General features: G+C 36.9%; 1 protein-coding gene across 1 annotated transcript in view; it reads left to right on the top strand.

Annotated features, from left to right (window-relative positions):
* The first annotated feature begins 1,843 nt into the window (after window positions 1-1,843).
* The window catches only part of opcml (opioid binding protein/cell adhesion molecule-like), a 136,116-nt gene continuing 118,886 nt past the window's right edge, over window positions 1,844-19,073 (top strand). The window contains exon 1 of the mRNA XM_058412715.1: window positions 1,844-2,464. Within this exon, the coding sequence (XP_058268698.1) occupies window positions 2,307-2,464 (158 nt within the window). The 5' untranslated portion in view covers window positions 1,844-2,306. The remainder of the gene's footprint in view (window positions 2,465-19,073) is intronic.

The raw sequence follows: 19,073 nt of genomic DNA, 5'->3' as shown, positions 1-19,073 counted from the left end.
TATTTATCAAGCTGGATGCAAACAAATTGACTTGTATTTCATTTGTATTAACATTTACACAAACAATTTGTGAAAAATGGTGGTGTTCTATGTGTAAATTTAAATAAAAGGAGATTCATTTGTGTAAACCTGAATTATTGGGTTTCAAACTGTAAAAGTGATGAGAAGTACAGATGCACAGTAGAATTTTGCATAAAATAGTGAAATGTAGTCACTTCATATCAATGGGCTGAAAAAGCGGAAACAAATCCATAGATTAAGACGAATAATGGGAGCCATTCGACTAGGACAAAATGATGACATCCCTATAAAATCCCTATAAAAGTGTTAGTGTGCAGCCAAAGTAGCTATTCAAGCAATGGCTGAATTACATCACTGGACCTCTTAGCACATGCCATGTCCAGGGAATGCTCTTTCACCATTTTGTTATTTTTGCCTGTTTATGCAGTATTTTCCGGACTATTTGCAAAACTAATTGTAAGCTGTATTTGCAATTGTGTTCTCTATTTGTGAACACACAGATTGTGACATAATTCAAATGAAAATAAAAAATCATGCATTCGCATTTTCATTTGCACTTACTGGCAAATTTTTAAATGGCAAAGTCCATTTGCAATTGCATTTCCCATGTCATACGAGTTATGACCCTGTCATATCGCAATAGCTATAGCAATTACCCAGTTTGCTATTTCAGTTCCTAGGCGTTGAATATGGAGCCTGCCAGAATTCAAATGGAATCGCAATTCCCTTTGCATTTGCATTTTCGATGCCTTGCACAAAAACCTGTCGTAGGGGGTGGGAGTATATGTGGGAGTATAAGTTTGTATTTGGAAGTGACGTCAGTCACAATCGGCTGCATTTTAGAGCACCTTGTGCCTCGACGACCGAGAAGAAAAATGTGCTGAACACCCCTTCTGTTTCTGATTTACTTGATAAGCATCAGCACAATCATATATTCAGCACATTTTCTTCCTGGCCTGATGTCACTTCCAAATACAAACACGCCCCCTTGGTAAACTTCCATAATGCAATTTACTTGAAACTTTTATAAACGTGATAGGGAGAATCTTTTTTTCAGTGTGGCCTCCTAAAACATTCATAAACAGCTATACTAAATGATTGATTAGTGAGATGCATTGTCCTTGCTGGAGTCTGGAGTGTTGCAGTTACTAGGCTGGAGAAGAAGCATAAAGAAGAATTTAGCTTAGTTGCCATGGTATATAGACAATAGGACAACCTCTGTATATTTTATACACACTATGAATAGGCCTTAAAGAATAGGTCATGGGGTTTACTATCCTGGATGCCTATAGGGGTTTAATATAATGCATGTTATATCGTTCTCATTGCACTATATACAGTTATGTATGTACAATGTCATTGGCACCATCATGCCTCGTGTCTGTTTTAAAAACGAGTGTTACAGCGGTCCTCGATCTCCCCAGACAAATTCAACTAGAGGACGATGATGTGTGACAGATTTATTCCCGTGCGTCCTGGGAGAACACTTTTTGAACTGCTGTTACATAAGACTTTATGAATTGTCTATTAACTGCGCTCTACTGGGCTCATAAAAAAGGCATAAAGCATTCTGGGCTAGACATGAACAGAATATATTTACCATGTAGGCCTGTAAGATGGTTTATGAGCTTTTTACACGTGGTTATGATCGGGTACGTAAAGAGCGCGTTTAGTGTTGTGGTGGCGTGCTTTAGCGTGGGTTGATCTCAGCAGATATTTTTTTCCCCCGCCGCTGCTGCACGATAAAAAAAAAAAGAAAAAGAAAAAAAGGGAAGAAAGGGGAGAGAGAAAAAAAAAATCGCGCGCTCTCGTTTCCCGCGTGCGCTCACTCAGCGCTCCAGTTCCGCTCCAGTCCAGATCTGTGAGCTGCAGCTGATGGTCCGTCAGTCTCCCTCTGACCTAACCACGGGAAGAACATCTGCGCCTCTTCTCTTCTCGGGAATATCAGCTTGCCTTGTGCTTTCGACTCTAATGATGCGCTTTGCAGTTTGATAAAACGGAATTTTCAGTGCAGTGGTGGTTTCATCAGAGCATCACTGAAGGCGCATTTGGTGAAGCTCTGCGTCATTCCTTCATATCCAGCTCATCTAGGCGAAGGCATCGGGAAGTTTTCGAGGAATATCCAAGAGGACATTGTTTTGGCTTGGGATAAAAACCGCTCTGGCTGGAAATTTGAACTGGAGACAAGCCGCTGATATCGGACACATTTGATTTTTTTTTTGCGCGCTCGGTTTAGTTGGGGAAGTTTTGTGCGGCAACAGCGGGAAAAACAAAACAAAACAAACATGGGCTTATGTGGTTATGTAGTTGTGCCCTGGAGATGCCTGGCAGTTCTGGCTCTGAGACTGCTCTTCCTTGTGCCTGCAGGAGTGCCAGCGCGGAGCGGAGACTCTTATTTAAAGGACAACATCACGGTGAGACAAGGGGACAGCGCCGTCTTAAAGTAAGTGCTTCTCTTCACATTTCTGCTGCGATGCCGCGCGCAACGGAAAGCTAACGCTGAGTCTGTTTAAGACTCAATTAGATTTTTTTTTTTTGGAATCTCTGGACTCATTAAATGAGTCAGTGTGTTTTTTTTATTGCGAAGGGATATTCTAAGAAGATGTTAAGGATGCGCGCCGTGTTTCTTTTACTGGTGTCCGCGTGCTGGAATCTAAGCTGTTGAGATGTGTGTGATTGCATAAGAACTCTAAGGACAAATCGAGTGTACCATTTTGGCACAATACGCCACACACACACACCACCCATCCTTTGGTTTTCTCTCCCATCCTTTCTTTAGCTCTTTGTCCATCTCTCTCTGTAAATATATATATATATATATATATATATATATATATATTTATCTATCTATCTATCTATCTATCTATCTATCTATCTATCTATCACATTCAGAGATCCAGGTACACACTCACTTCATTTCACACTCTTTTCAATCACTTACATTCTCACACAGACTCTCTCACTCTCTCAGCCTCCCTCCCACCCACACTGTCACTTGCACTCTTGTACACACACACACACACACACACACACACACACACAGACACACTCGTCTTAATATCCATTTGTGGAGCTTCTGTTCATAAAAATCATTAATTCAGCTAATTATTGCTCAGATATAATCATAACCATAATATCGGTATCCACTCAGCGGCTATTCATAGGTTTAGATAATAACTACAGGGTTTTTTTTGAGGATGCTTCTTGTGCTGGGAAAGATTCATAAATTTTTATTTTCATATCCTTGTGTGGAAGTTTGGTCCCTACCAAAGCACACTCTCACATGCACTCACTCACTCTGTATCTGCCAACTTCGGTCTCAGTCCTTTGTGGTTGGAGAGGATCCTCCTCTCTGCCTTTGTGCATGTGAACTTATATCATCTCAGAGTGTGCTGTTGCCCAGAGCATGGTGCCAGCCACAGCGGGGCTCTGTCTCAGCTGAAACAGAGCGTGGCCTGTGGTCCCTTCTAACCACAGCAACACACTGCAAAGACTCATTTAGTTTAGAACAAAGCTGCCAAATTTGAGGGAATGAAGTTGTTCATGTATTTAAAAGATGATTTATGCCTTCAAATTTTGAATGAAGATCACGGTTCATACTGATATCTTTGCATTTTCATTTTTGTAGGGAACCATATGTGTGGTCATCATATTCTTACCTTAATCTAGCAGACAGTGGTAGCTCAGTTTCTTTGCTCATGAATTAATGTCCTTTATACCACAGAGATTTCAAATTCCTGAATCAGGAGGTGTTGATTAATTTTCTACCACAGCACATCTTTTACAGTGATACCAGCTGTACCATAAATTATTTATGGTTTATATTAATGTGCAGTTTGAATAAGTTATTGTTTCTATAGTAACAGCTCATTCACAGGGACTTGAAAGACAGACACTTGCCATCATCTAAAGGTAATTATAAACAGGAAACGAATCAAAAATTAATAATCTATAATAATAATATAGTATAATATAATTGTTTATTTGATGAATCTTCAGAGGTTTTCAACATGGAGAGATACTTGATAACATGATTTGCATTTATTTTTCTTATTAACAACTTAAGAGAGAAGGACAGAGAAGCTGGTGAGGGAACTGCTGTTTATACTGCTGTAATGTAGATAATAACAGGAATTAATTTGTCTCAGGGATGTACCACAGCACTTAATGTAACCATATTTGGTAAAACTATGATGTTTATTGCAATTGTAATCCCTGGCAAATTGCTGTTGTATAAGAGGATTAAAACACGTGGGTATGTGTGGTTACTGGCAAATAATCAACTTGTATGATGTTGTTACCTCCCCGCTGGGGGATCTTACATAACTTACATAACTAGTTATTTATAAGAAAAACAAAACGGCTTTTATCCATCAGCTCATTGTGCCATTTTGTCATGAGTTAAGAGTTATATGCAAAATACTGAACACTTACATAATACCGAACCAAAAGAGCTAGACTAACAGCATTCTTATCTTCCTGCCTTTTCTGTATACCTTAATCATTCATGTATCAATGATGTTTATTGAAATTGTAATGATTGGCAAATTGCTGTTGTATAAAAGGAATAAAACATGTGATGTCATTACCACCCCGGTGGTGGTTCTTGTATAACTTAAGTTATTCATATGAAATACAAAAGAGGCTTCTATCAGTACAGTGTGCCATTTTGTTCGAATCTTTGACTGTCATCTCTGCTACAGAGAAATACTGTACCAAAGAGCTCGAGAAACTTGTATTCTTCTCTTGTACATTAATGATGAATGAATCAAGTCCTGTGTGAATGTTGTATTTGTGTCTGATTAACGGAGCCTGCGATGAACACTAAACCTCTGTACAGCTGTAATGACTCTCACACTTTATGTACCATAAAAAAAAGGAATGCATTAGTAGGAAGAAACTGTTGTGTAAGCAAAGGAGTCCACATTGAATCAGTTATTCCATTATAGTACAATCTATTAATATATAATACTTTCCCACTGTACATTGTGAGCTGTTTATAGAAGAGGAGTTATCATTGACCTTATTCAGCTCTACGGGGTTTGTTCGAAAACCACTTTACACACTGTGAAGATATGCATTAACGCCTGTTTTAGAGCGAAAGGAAGTGGAGATGCGGAGGAAGGTATGACACTTCCTTCATTTATCTTCAAGTGTTAATCAAAAATTGCATAAGACAATAACATTTGTCATTTGTGGTTTACAGTCACATGTTGTTCCAGTGAGGTTTCTCAGCCTGTAGCTTATTGTCTGCTGAGTTCATTTCTATTTCTACAGCCGGCTGGGTTTTCTACAAAGCACATAGATTTTATAAGTTTATAGCGCTCTTACATAACATAGGCCCTCTGTTTCTTTTTGCACTTTCTGCATCACTGGTTTGTGTGTCAGGTTATGGGGAATGTAGAACTGTCTCAACATTAATATTACAGTTTTATTATCACAATCAAATGTCTACTGGCTGGGATTTCTCAGTTCATATATACCAAATTGATATAAACTATTTGATATAATTAGTTTTATATGGAAAACATAGCATAGCATGATGTCAGTTTTGCCCCCTATCCAGTGTAATTTGTTGTTAATATTGTGGTGTGAGGTTTATTAGGTTTTTACCAACTTTGACTTTCTTTAGTAGTATTGCTTTATAATAAAATCTGGCCCCTATTCTGCAAACTTACATAGAAACGAGCACAGATTTGATTGCACAGAATGATATACAAACAAGTCTGTGTCTGACTCATGAAATGGCATCAAATAGAGCAATGATCTGAGTTGTGTATCATCTTCAGCTGCGAGGACACAGGCTCACATCCACTATTCCCTTTTATACATTTCACATACGTGTAGAATGCCCCCATTTTTTTCCTCATATACAGTGTATCTAATGTATATCAGACACACACCGATGTATGTAGACGCTGTGACAGTAAGCAAATCAATTAAAAGCACTTAGATTTGTAGAAAGGAATCTGAGAATAGAAGGATAGAAGCAAAAGGAAGGGTGGAATAAAATAAGATGCAAAGTTTTGTTTGTGGTTGTTGCAACAAAAAAAAAAAAAAAAGACAGCTATGGAAGTGTTCTCTTTTTTCTTTTTTAAATAAAGCTGCCTAAGGTCATAAGTTGCACCATTTCCCAGCTTCATCTGTATACAGTACTGTTTCTCTATTTTTCTCAAGATGTGTATTTATTTTAGAACTCGGAAAGGTTTAATTAATGCATTTGACAATTTTTCTTGAGTTTTCCTTCCAACAAACAAATAAAAAAAAATATTTTTTTATACAGTGATAGGCATTCATCAAGCCCTGGAGGGCATATTAACAAATTAATAACATTGTCTATGGTCTGTTTTTGGTATAAAATTATTATACCAAATCAAATAAATATCATGATGAAGGAAAGAACATGCAAGTGTCTTCTAATAATCTGTACACATGGGTCCCTAATATTAAATAGAAGGACTAATGGGTCTGATAAAGAGCCACATCTGCACTTTTGCTTCATATTTACATAATAAATAAAAAAAAAAACTCCCCCCAAAAAAACATTTTAGTATGAGGTTCCCACAAGCTTATTATTCTGCTTACTGTACTTTATTGAAGATATTGAGATTGCTTACTGAACTGCAAATCAAATATTTTTTCCAAATTCTGTCAAATTCATATGCATCCAGATGGGCCTTCATCTCTGTGGATTTTGTGCATGTTTCCAAAACAGTTCTCTTTTTATTCCATTGATTTGCTCTTTCTCACAACACTGGTCCCAGCAGAATTCACTAGTCTACAGTGGAAGGAGTTTACCGCATTTAGATTTTATTTAGCTATAAAAGACAACAAAAGAAATACTGCAAGAATTTTTCCGAAACGGGTGAACACCTCTCCACTTCATGCAAAGTGATATTAAAGTGGCAACGACCAATTAAAGCATAAGAAAGCTTTGACTCTTTGGCTTCATACACTGTATGGCTAAAATTAAGTGGACATCTGACCATCACACCTGTATTTGGTAGAGTTGGCTCAGACAATTGTATAGAATGTGTTGTAGAATTACAATTTTCCTTTCACTGGAACTAAGAGGCTCAAACCTTTTCAGCGAGACAATGCCCCTGTGCACAAAGCGAGCTCCATGAAGACACGGTTTACCAAGGTCAGAGTGGAAGAACACACATGCCCTGACCTCAACCCCACTGAACACTTTAGTATAAACTGACAGCATCCCAGGTCTCTTGACCATCCCCGGTGCATGACCTCCCTAATGCTTTTCTGTCTGAATGGACTCCAAAATCTAGTGGAAAGTCTGCTCAGAAGAGTTTATTTTTTTTAATACTGCAAAAGGGCAATGGGGACTAGATGTGTAATAGGATGTTCAACAAGCACCAGTGGGTGCGATGACAAGTAGTCATATTCACATTATGACCACCTGCCAATATTGTGTTGGTCTCCCTTTTGCTGTCAAAACAGCCCTGACCCATCCTGTAATATAGTATTCTGACACCTTTCTATTAGAACCAGCATTAACGTCTTCAGCAATCTGAGCAACAGTAGCTCGTCTGTTGGATCGGATCACACGGGCCAGCCTTCGCTCTCCACGTGCATCAATGAGCAATGATCCTGTCGCCGGTTCACCACTGTTCCTTCCTTGGACCCCTTTTGATAGATACTGACCACTGCAGACCGGGAACATCCCACAAGAGCTGCAGTTTTGGAGATGCTCTGATCCAGTGGTCTAGCCATCACAAGTTGGTCCTTCATCAAACTCGCTCAAATCCTTACGCTAGTCCATTTTTCCTGCTTCTAACACATCAACTTTGAGGACAAAATGTTGACTTGCTGCCTAATATATCCCACCCATTAACAGGTGCCATGATGATGAGATCATAGGTCTGATTCACTTCACCTGAATTGCTAATTGCTGGTGTAATTGCTATTGCTATCGGTCATTTTGGAACCTTGCAAATTTGTACTGTTTTAATAGGATTGGCTCGGGATGCCACCAACAGATTTTGTTTGTACCTAACATAATGACAATAAAATTTTGATTATTTGAATTCTTGAATAAAGCCCGCTTTCTTTAACCACAACTAGTTAACGTTGACTGTATTAGTCAGCTAGCCCATGTAATACTACTACTACTAATAATAAATTTGCTTTATCTAGAACATTTGCTTCAAACCAAATGAGAAAAGTGAACATAAGGGCACAATGTTGACAAATCCTGTCCTCTGCCTATTTGATTATACCACTGAAGACAGGCTGCTAGCTTTCTCAAAAGGCAGCGCGTGCTACTAGTGTTGTTCTTTTGAACAAAATCCAGCAGATCAGCCCTTGATGACACCAGTGCACAAAAGCTTTATGTTGACAACTTGCCAAAAAGAAATGCTGTTGTTCAAAACTGTTGAGAAGGCAACGTTATGTCTCTCTGTGGCAGTAAGGAATTAATACGTTCAGTGCATTCAAAAATTTTAAGAAATTGAAATTTGAAATACAATTAATTGGACAAATTTGATGTCCTTAGTGTATAGTAATCAATTTAAAATATTGGAGGCAGGGTGAAAGAAAATCAGCCGAGTCTGGTAGTCTTGGAGTGGTATGTATCTGGAGGGAATGTTGTACTTCATTGAACAGCTAATGTTTTTTTGTTGTTGTTGTTGTATTTAGGCAATAATTCAATCAGCTTTTTGTATTTATAAATAAATTGATTATAATTCAGTGATATATATTGACTCATAGCTGATGGGTTTTTTTTTATGATCACTGGTAGAACAAGGTTTAGGTCACATGACATGAGTTTTATATACATATATAGATTGAATGGGGAAACTATTATTTCACTGCCTGCCTTTCAATGAACAAATGCTCAAGCATCCAAATTATTCAGGCTACTCCGAAATACTATGGAAAAATAATAAGCAGTTTTTCCATGTTGAGTCTCTCAAAATGTGACCCCAGGCTTACAGTTGTGTTCTATTGTCCCATGCTTCCTGGATTGTTAGATGAAGTTCAAATAAATGAACTTGACTCAACTATGCAGTAGATTTTATTGCCATCCAGTGTGACTAAAAAAGGGACTCTTTAAATTTTCATTATGCTGTTTTCGGCATGGTGACACAGCGGGTAGCAGTGCTGCCTCACAGCTGCAGCGTCTCCAGTAAGATCCTGAGCATGGATTAACGTCTGTGTTGAGGCTTGTATGTTCTACCCTTGTTCATGCGAGATTTGTCTGGGTTTTTCCGGTTTCCTCTCACCTCCCCAAGACATGCTAGTTGGTAGACTGAAAATGCTAAATTGTTTATAGGCGTGAAGGAGTGTGTGATTGTGTTCATGCATGGTGGACTGTATTGGACTGGCTTCTCATCCTGGGTGTATTCCCATCTGGTGTTTCCTGGGATTGGCTCCGGAACCACTGTGAATCTGTTTCAACTGTGAGTCTGACCAGGATAAAGCAGTTACTGAAAATGAATGGTGATAATTAATGAATGAATGATTTCAGTTTTAAAAAAATCATGCTTTTTTTAGGTTTAATGTAAGATTTAATTGGAAAATAAACAGATAACTAGACTTTTTGTTGACCTGTCATATGTACTAACTGCACATTTTATAAATAGAGTTTGTTTTTTTTTCCATACTTCAGAAATGCACTCAGTTGGATGACCTTTAAGAAACATCATAAAAGTACTTGTTCAAACCCTGTGGCCTTATTATAGCCTTAAGTAAGTGTAGCAACACACTAAAGTACTGGCATTGGCCTGCTTTTATTTTTCAACATTATCAGCCATTATCAGTCAAAAATTCATATTAATTAATGTAAATGACATCCTGACCACTTCTCCAATATATGCTTACCTCTTTTATTGAAATAAAAAATAATGTTATTGTTACATCAACTGCTACTGAGCGAATCATGGCTTTAATGTAAGCATACATCAATCAGAACACTTTGTTAGAATCACTAGTTGTAGAAACAGCCTTCCTGTCTTTTATATTGCCTTCTCTCTCTCTCTCCTTACAGTAATGAAGTGAGGGGAAATTTAAAAAAAAGAAAGAAAAAACAGCCTTAGAAAGAGGTTAAGATTCCACCAATCGCACAGAATGGTCTCTGCTTCACCAGACCAGGCCACCTTGCAATAACAGTCACTTTAGTGCCACTCAATCTTAGATGCCGTAATGAAATCAGCACAATTGCAATTCTTGACATTTGACTTGGAAATCTTAAATCAGCGCACTACATTAGGTTTAGTATGTGCACTGGCACTTAAGTGACTCTCGGAATCTCATTTCTTTCTCCGTTTTCCACTCCAAGTCCTCCCTCGTGTGAATTAGATGTGTCATACCATCTGTCAGCCCAGAGTGTTGCTCTTTGCACCTCTCGAGTGGACCTTAATTCTGTCTGTGACAGGGCCCATATGACAGTAAGCTTCCCTTTCCTCAAAGTGCTACCTGACTCGAGCAGATGTATTTTTTTTTAACGTTTATCCCAAACTGCAGAGCCACCTGTCTCTATGCCGGATGCCAAGGTCCATATGCTGGGTTTTGGAATTCTTTAAAGACTATTTGTCACCTTGAATTTTAGAAGTGCAGCGTGTGTTAATAGACAAAGTACAGGTCATTCCATGTCAACTCACTGGCACTCAAGACTGTCACGGATTATTATTATTATTATTATTATTATTTTTTCTTTAGGCATTAGATTTAATCTAGAGAAATCTTCTGAGCAAAACAAATACCTTCCAGGAATATAACCAAGTAGTTAAGGGATAAATAAGGGAAATAGGGTCATGGATGCCAGAAGGGACAACTTAAAATCCTGGGATTTAAATACTCAACACTAGCTAGTAGCTGAAGTACTGCTGCACTGCATAATGATATATGTATAAAGGTAGAAAATAACTCATCTCTACAAATTCTCATTAGATATAAAAGTGTTCATTTGTAACAGCATCCATCAACCATAATTAATTTTAGAACCACGAGTCAGTTTTGGAGTGAGTGTTTTAGTAGTGCCTGAGGAAAAGGTCAGAGAAATCAAATCATTTGAAAACCCAAGAAGTCCTTGAATCCCCTAATTTCAACATTTTATGTGAAAGGGATTGAGAGGCTTCTTAGCTGGTGGAGGAAAGTTATTACCATGGTTTGTCTGTTTGCTCTGTGTGTGACTGTGCCATGAATTTGACAAGAAAAGAGCTTTTTGGACAGCTTTAGAAAAGATTTAAAGCTATGAGCAAGCGCTACAGTGCTAATTTTAGTCCAGTGATCCGTGATCCATGTGTTTCTGATTCCACATGAGAATTTAATTCTAGAGAACCTGTAACCTCTGTAACATCAAATAATTAAACTTTTGTTTTTAATTTCTTATTTATGTTCTCCCCTAATAGTTAATATTTGATGACATCTCTCCTAGAGGGAATAACAGCAGTGAGACTCTACCAAGGTCAAACAAGCTTGTAGAGGGAGCTTGGACTGCATGCAGAAAATTTCAGTCTTCTATTCTGCTCATTTCAGACCATTGGGTTTCAACAGAGTTTAAATCCGAAGACTAAGATTGCCATTACAAATTGCTGCTTTGTGTTCCAGCAACAATCTCTGTGTTATTTTACATATTTGCTTATCGAAGACTAAGTTTTAACCTCCTGGAAAAGGAAACCTGGTTCGTAGCTAAAATATCCTGGTACTGCTTCAGTAATCTTCTCAATAGCTACCGAACCACCTGCTGCAACATTATTGATCTGCCACCATATTTCAGTGGGTATGGATGATTTTCTTGGATGCAGCCCCTATTTGTTTGTATACGTTTTCTAATACATTCTGAAGGCTTTGTGTGATATGGGTTTTTCCCTACTTGCAATTTTAATTGTAATTGTCCAGAAATTATAGCATATGAGAGAAAAATTTCACTATTTTAAGTTTACAAAGAGTAGCGGGTCACAGAATAATATTATCACCTGAAAATGAATATTAGGAACTGTAGGCATTAAATAGTAAAAAAACAACAAAAATCCTTTATAATGCTCAGAAATTACGACTAATATCTACATATCCAACATTGCCGTTGATCTTTTGCTCAAATCTGTTATCTGACTGTGTCTGAGTTTCTTTTGACCTGGGCAGGACACAAGAAACCACCATCACCGTCAACACTTTCTAATTATCAATGCCATTAGCATTTTTTTTTTATACTTGTCTAATGTTAGTGAAGTCAAACATACCTTGATTAAATCTATTTCATATTAATCAACTCAAAACCTAAAAGGGTGTGAACGAGAGCGTGTGAAATAGTGGGAAAATGGACGGGGCTTCCAGGTGGCGGTAGCTAATATCAGAGAGTTTAAAACAGCTCTGCAAATCATTTCAGATTTATATGTCAACTGGCTCATCTCTTATTTTCCTGGGGGAATATACTAATCTTTTTGCATTTTTATAAGTGACTGAATCAAATTATTAAATTGTAGCGCCCCTACAAAACATGCACAAGGGTTGGCAATCTAATCTAATCTAATATAATCAGAGTACATGTATGGATTTCTTGGAATTGTAATATCAAATACAGACAATATTGTTATATCTCACAGGCCTAGTTGACTATACACTGCAAATGGGATTGAAATAAAATAGTATTAGATGTGGCAGTGTAATTTTTGTAAGCAGCACTAAATCATTAGGTAATGAAATGAGCATGGAAAACATATAGAACATGGTAACATAAGCCAGCTATTGCTATAGCAGTGACTGGAAATGCAGATCCATTAGTTTGTTCACAAAAATGAGAGAATATAAAATAAAATTCCTTTCTTGTGTTAATATTGTTAATATTGCGGGCCAGTTTTTGCTGTATTAGGAATTAAGAATTTATGAATTCACCCTCTTAACACTTAATGCAAGCCTGCACTGGTGCAACCTTAATTTTGTGTTCACTAATCAGACTTGTACAAGTCAAATCTTCAACAGTATTAGCTGCTATTAAATTAATTGGTATCATGCAATTAATTTCCTAATAAATATTAAATTCTTAAGGTGTTAAACATATTGTTGGAATAAAAACAAGTTATGTCCTTATTAAATAGCCTTAATCTCAATTTAAACTAACACTATCCCCACACCTGTAATCTCCCATATGAAGGGTTTCTGCCATTTATGTTTAATATTATTCATATGTAAAGGATGGATAATTAAATATGACATACTGTGTTTTTAATCCATTGATCTGTCTGGCTATAAAATACAGAGCTGGCCTGGGTCAAGTATAAAGAGAAAGTTGGTTAATAATTTAACCACATGAATAATAGAGGTTTATGGGGTAAATTAAGCAAAATCAGAAGGAGATTAGTGGGAAGTGGAATTATAACTTTATAGCAAAAAGCTATGGGTTAAGGAGATAAATGTGATCATTCATTTTGTTGAATTTAAAAAGATTTGCACTTCTTGCTGCATTTTAATGCCAAAGATGGCAGCTGACATTATGGGTGGCATTAATGTGTGACCTGTTAAACAGTGGAACGTTATCAAATTACAGACTTTTGTTACAGAATTGGCCTGTTAGTCAGTCCTCCAGGATTTTGTAGTTTTGCAATCACAGAAATGAATACAAACCAAGCAAATTCTGCGATATTCAGAGGAGCCTGCAATTGTTCCACACATTATCTACAGATTTTGGGCCAAGAAACATTACAACTTACATTCAGCCAAAGCCCCCTTCAAACATGAGTACAGCTATCATAAAAAGTAATTACATAAGTCCTGGTAGTAGTTTGAAGCAAGAATGCTGTAGTTTTCCACAAAGAAGGCACAAAAAAAAATCCAAGTTTAAAAAATCAAGCACTTCTGGCCACAACCATCACAAAATAACTCCTTGAAGACCTGATTAGAGCTCTCCTCATAGTGTGTTGAGCTTATACTGCCTGAGCAGCAGCTACGACGATTGACTTCTGACGATTGAGTGTTGAGAAACAAAAGGCATAGACAACCCTCACAATGAGAGAGGTAATTAGCAAATCAGGTGATTAGCAAGTGGGCACAAACTAGACAAGGCTAATCGGTAAGTGATAAGCAGGCTGCGGTCAAAACAGCAGTCAGAGATCAAAAGGTTGTAATCAATACAGGAGCAAGACTTTGCACAGTGGGAGGTGATTGCAAAAAAGGGTTTCATTAGTAATCTGGCGAGTGTGAAAGGAGATTGTGGTTGACTAGTGATCATGGGTTAGGGATTTTAGGATCATCAGAGGTTGCAGGTATGGATAGCGTGGTATTGATAGGACAGTATACCATGCCCACAAAAAGGGGCTTTTAATAGCTTTTTGGATGAATGCAGGGCTTAAAATGAGGCAAAATGAGGTTGAAAGTTGTTGAAATAGGCTACACTGCAATTAGGATCCAATTTTATATTTTTGATAAGATGGAATTTATGAAACTGAGCTATTTTGATGTGCTTTCTGGATGCCATGTCGTGATTAGAATATATTGGCACATTGGTTTGAATTCAGTGTTGTCGTCAAGTTGCTAATTGTCTAGAGCAGTCAGCAGATACAAATATATTTATTCAGAATTTGTTCGAGAGGCATGTACACAAAAAAATGCTAAATGATATATGGTTAAACTATGATAAAATATTAAAAATAATATGTGTAACAAAATCATGATTTCATCACTTATACTAATAATAAGAACTTTAAGCAAGTTATAATTACTAGATCGAATGATGGAGAGTGAGTGTAGTAGTAACCTAGACCAGATACATTGTGGGGATGCTGGTGCTGATATGAAATATAACTATAGTGTTCAATTTAGATATTTAAAGCATGCATGGTAGTATAGTGTAGTGGTAATGTGTCTGTTGTATCACCCGTTTTGTGAGTTTGATTCTCAGCTCAGGTGTAAGCTCTGACTTTATTCAGAGCTGTGAAAATACACACTCATATCTTGTTGGATATAAATCTGTGTTAATGTTATTCAATTGAATCACATGGAACTGATCTACACATCCAGTTATTTGGGAACATCGTTCATATCTGATGCAATCTGTGTAAATTGACATAGAAGAAGATTCACTGATGAAAATCAAATCATAACATCAGCATGAGTGAGTTTTTTTTTTGAGCAATTTTCTATATAGATTTTACTGTCAACTTTAAATTGCTCATTTATATTGATTGCACAATATGAGTTAATGAAAATTTTGTGAAATTCAGTCCTTTCCAAATGAAGCGCTCCGCAATTAAGACGTCCTTTTTGTTGAGTTAGGACAAAAGAAATAGTAAAATGAAAAAGAAATAGCGCTGTATACTTTAAAAGTAGGAAGTGCTAGTATGGGTTGATAAGCTGTAGTGGCTGAGCTACATTACTGGAAGATTTAGCATGCTCTGCCCTCTTTCAAACCTTTTCACTCTTTAGTCACCATTTACTTGTTTATACACAGCTTACTGATAAACGAGACCCAAAAGAGCACTACATTTGTATATTTTTTCCGTAGTTGCTTATTCCTAGACAGGAAAAACCCTGAAAGTAATAAGCAGACACTATGCTGTAGTGGAAATTGGGCTGCTGTGCCGCATGAAGCTGTGATCTTTTTCAAAATAATGTGACCTAGTATTATTAGTATTTTCCTTGATTCTAATAGGCAATGCTGTTTGTGTCCACTCTTCTGTGTACACGCCTGCAGATGTGCTGCTGTGATTTATCTATTCCCTGAAGAAAAGCCATTTCAGTCCTGCCAAAGCAAATGAAGGGTGGCAGACTTCAGCCAAGCCAAAAGCCATGAGTTCTGCCTGAAAGAGCAGGGCATTTTGAAGAGAGTGCATTTTCTCTGGGTTTTTTTTTTTTTTTTTTTTCCGTTGTTATTTTTTTTTTACCCCTCACTCTGTGCTGAAAACACAACATTATCATTGTGTCATTTTTCTCTCACCGCGTGTGAAAAGCTGTCATGTTTTTAGGATTTGACTACGAGGCCATAAAGGACATCACTGTGGCATTGTGAAGCTCTCAGCTGTGGTGACAGCTTCACACACACTCTCTCTCTCAAACAGAATTTCACAGCTGAAAAATTATGATTTTATTGGTACGCCATTAGGTCTTTGAACCCTATAATGGAAGCCGAGTTTCAGATTATGAATGTCTGTCAGTGCTTCAACTTTTAATTGAGACAGATGATCCACTTAATCAGAATATGAATTTGAAACAAAGTTCTAGTCGGCAGTTCACATTAATGCAGCCACGTGTCAACAATTCTTGATGCTCGTGCAAGGCAAATTGTGATGGCAAGCATGCCCAAGCAATTCATGCATTGGTAATAAATAACTGTTGAGTATTTGCGCCCTTGATGTGACTCCCTTTGAGGTTAAAACCTAAATCATTTTTGAGGAATTTGTTTTGTTTGAGCAAAGTATCAAGTTTTCACAGTTATCTCAGTTATTCGACATGGGAATCGAAGGGGTTAAAGAAATGATTTGACTCATATTATGACTCACTTAACAGCTGTGTGTGTTATGTGCAGCTATGTGTTAATGTCTTACTTTGTCTTTCAGTGTTGGTGTGGGTTTAATGTATTATCATGGGTTTTAATATTAATGCAGTTTAGGGTTATATAACATTCCTATGCCATGTTAGTGCTGAGGATAAATGATTCCTTTGTTAAGAGTTTTAACACTTATTATTTAACACTAACTGCGCTACAACCTTGTATGATACATAAATCATTTCCCTTTTGGCTGAAAGATTGTCCATTCATTAAAGCATTATCTTTCATCCCTGAGTTTAATGGCTTGGAATTAGGTTTTGTATGCATTATGCATTTTATTTGGGAAAGGTAATTAATTGCAGAATGCTCTGACATGGAAGTGGTAAATTGTTTTGATGCAGTAGCATATTGAAAGTGATATGCTAAACAGAAAACCGATAACACTGATCGTCATGCTGATGAAAGGAGGAGAACTGAAAGTTTTTTTTTTTTCTTCCCGGTTTTAGTCCTTGCCAATTACCACCCACTGTTCTCTCATATCGCACAAGTGGGAGGAGTGAGGGATCTACATGCCTCCGAACACACTTTGAGGAGACATTAATCGCCATCTGCTGTGATCTCACAGACGCCTATGATTGGCTTCTGTCACTATAATCAACAAGAGAGAGAGTGATGTTATCATCCAGAGAGCAGGGCTAATTAAGGCACGAAGGGTGAGGGCATCATCCGGCTATGAACCTGTGATCTTCACGCAATAGAGCGAACTTTTTTATTTTCAATTGCACCACTCGGGAGTTCCTGCAAAGAGCTGAAAGTTGACCACTGTAGAACATTATTGATTTGCCTGAAGGTCTTATTCGGAGCACTGGCTTACCTCCTGACCTGCTATAGACTGCAGGGTTTTTAAAGAACTCACAACATCAGCAGCATGGAGTGGGAGATTTTACTCCCATCCCAAGGTTCACTCTAGTCTTTGCCTTTTTCATGTTTCAACCATCTCATAAGTGGTCACAAAAAATCTTAGGGATTTTAACATTCCGGTAATCTAATATATTATTTTCTTAATTTTACTATTAATTTTTTTTTTTTTGCATTCCATGTGAATGAAGACCTTCAGATGAAGAACAACAGCAGTGACACCACACCTCACATCTAACCTTAAATATTTGTAGCTTTTCATATTTGTTGGCCAGTTGGGAATTTGCAGTCACGAAACCATGAAGATTATTATATTTGTGTAATTTTTCCTTTAGAAATGAGGAGAGCCTAATATCGTTTTACAAAAAGTAGCATAAAATGCTACTTAACTGGTAGAGAAAGAGAGTGCATTTGTCAGTGAGTATTACACTGATAAATCATCTTCATCAAAATTAATACACCTACAGAAAATATGTATAACACTTATGCATATCTGAATAATTTACACATATTAAACCCGTAACAAGTAATCTTTGGATTCAGTTATACATTACATCCTGGCCGGGCCACATGGTGAATGGATTCTCATGGCTGAGCCTCTTAATACCTCAAAATACCTAAAAAAAAAATGAAGCTATATTTTAGCAATAACATATATATCTTATATAATTATATCTTATAAAAGTCTTGGAGTTTTGGCTCCAAGAGCACCACCACCACCACCAAATGTCATAAGCAAAAATATACACACAATATATATACTAGAATTTGGGGTAGATTTCTTTCTAGCCCATTGCATAGATGCAGTTTATGGTTTGCAGTCTTTTGTCCATCAGAGAGAATTTATTTTAGCCTACATTATTAATAACGTAATTAGTAGTGCTTTTGAAGATGTATATGAAATCTAATAGCAGGTGTAATTAACAACAACTTGTAGATCTCAATCATTCGTATATCGTTTGGAGAAGAAGCTAATTAAGCACAAACTACTCATTTGAGTCAAAATTAAGTAGGGATACATAGGAAGTATATATATATATATATATATATATATATATATATATATATAAAAAATATACATTTTGTTTACTTCCTGTGACAGCTGACTTATGAACTATGACTTCCACGGATGTGTGCTTCCAAACTCAGACATACTGGATAAAGATGGATAAGGACAAAGAAGAAGTTTTAGATTGAAAGTTTTACTTTAAAAAAAGTTGCCAGGCGGAACTCTTTGGAGAAAACAAAAGTAATCTGCACTGTTTACAAAGCGAGTCGTTTTTGACATATCACCTCAAAGCTAAACACCCTACCGACATTATCCACACAGGACCTCGACAGTCTGTATTACAAGAGTTTGGGAGTCGTGGGCAAATAATGAAACTTGTAAGTGAGAAGGTAGCTAACGCTTGTCTAATGGGATAGTAGAAGACAAACACACCATTCAAGTCTTTCAAGCTTTTCAATCTGAGAGCCTTGATGATACAAGCTTTAGTTTTATGAAGAAAAAAAGTGATTAATTGTGATTAATCACAACAAAATGTACAAATTATTACTCTTTTAAATGATTAATAATTTAATTTTTTTTATTTATTTATTTAGGGATCAATAAGCCTAGTTACGAAATGTTATTTTTCCAAAAAATTTTATGTTATGGAACAGTGTTTTTTGTTTTTAAGGTAAAGAAAACAAA

The sequence above is a fragment of the Hemibagrus wyckioides genome, linkage group LG16 (assembly GCF_019097595.1).
Source record: "Hemibagrus wyckioides isolate EC202008001 linkage group LG16, SWU_Hwy_1.0, whole genome shotgun sequence".
In the NCBI taxonomy this organism is placed as follows: domain Eukaryota; kingdom Metazoa; phylum Chordata; class Actinopteri; order Siluriformes; family Bagridae; genus Hemibagrus; species Hemibagrus wyckioides.
The sequence above is the reverse complement of the archived record's forward strand: the minus strand, read 5'-3'. Positions and strand labels throughout refer to the sequence as shown.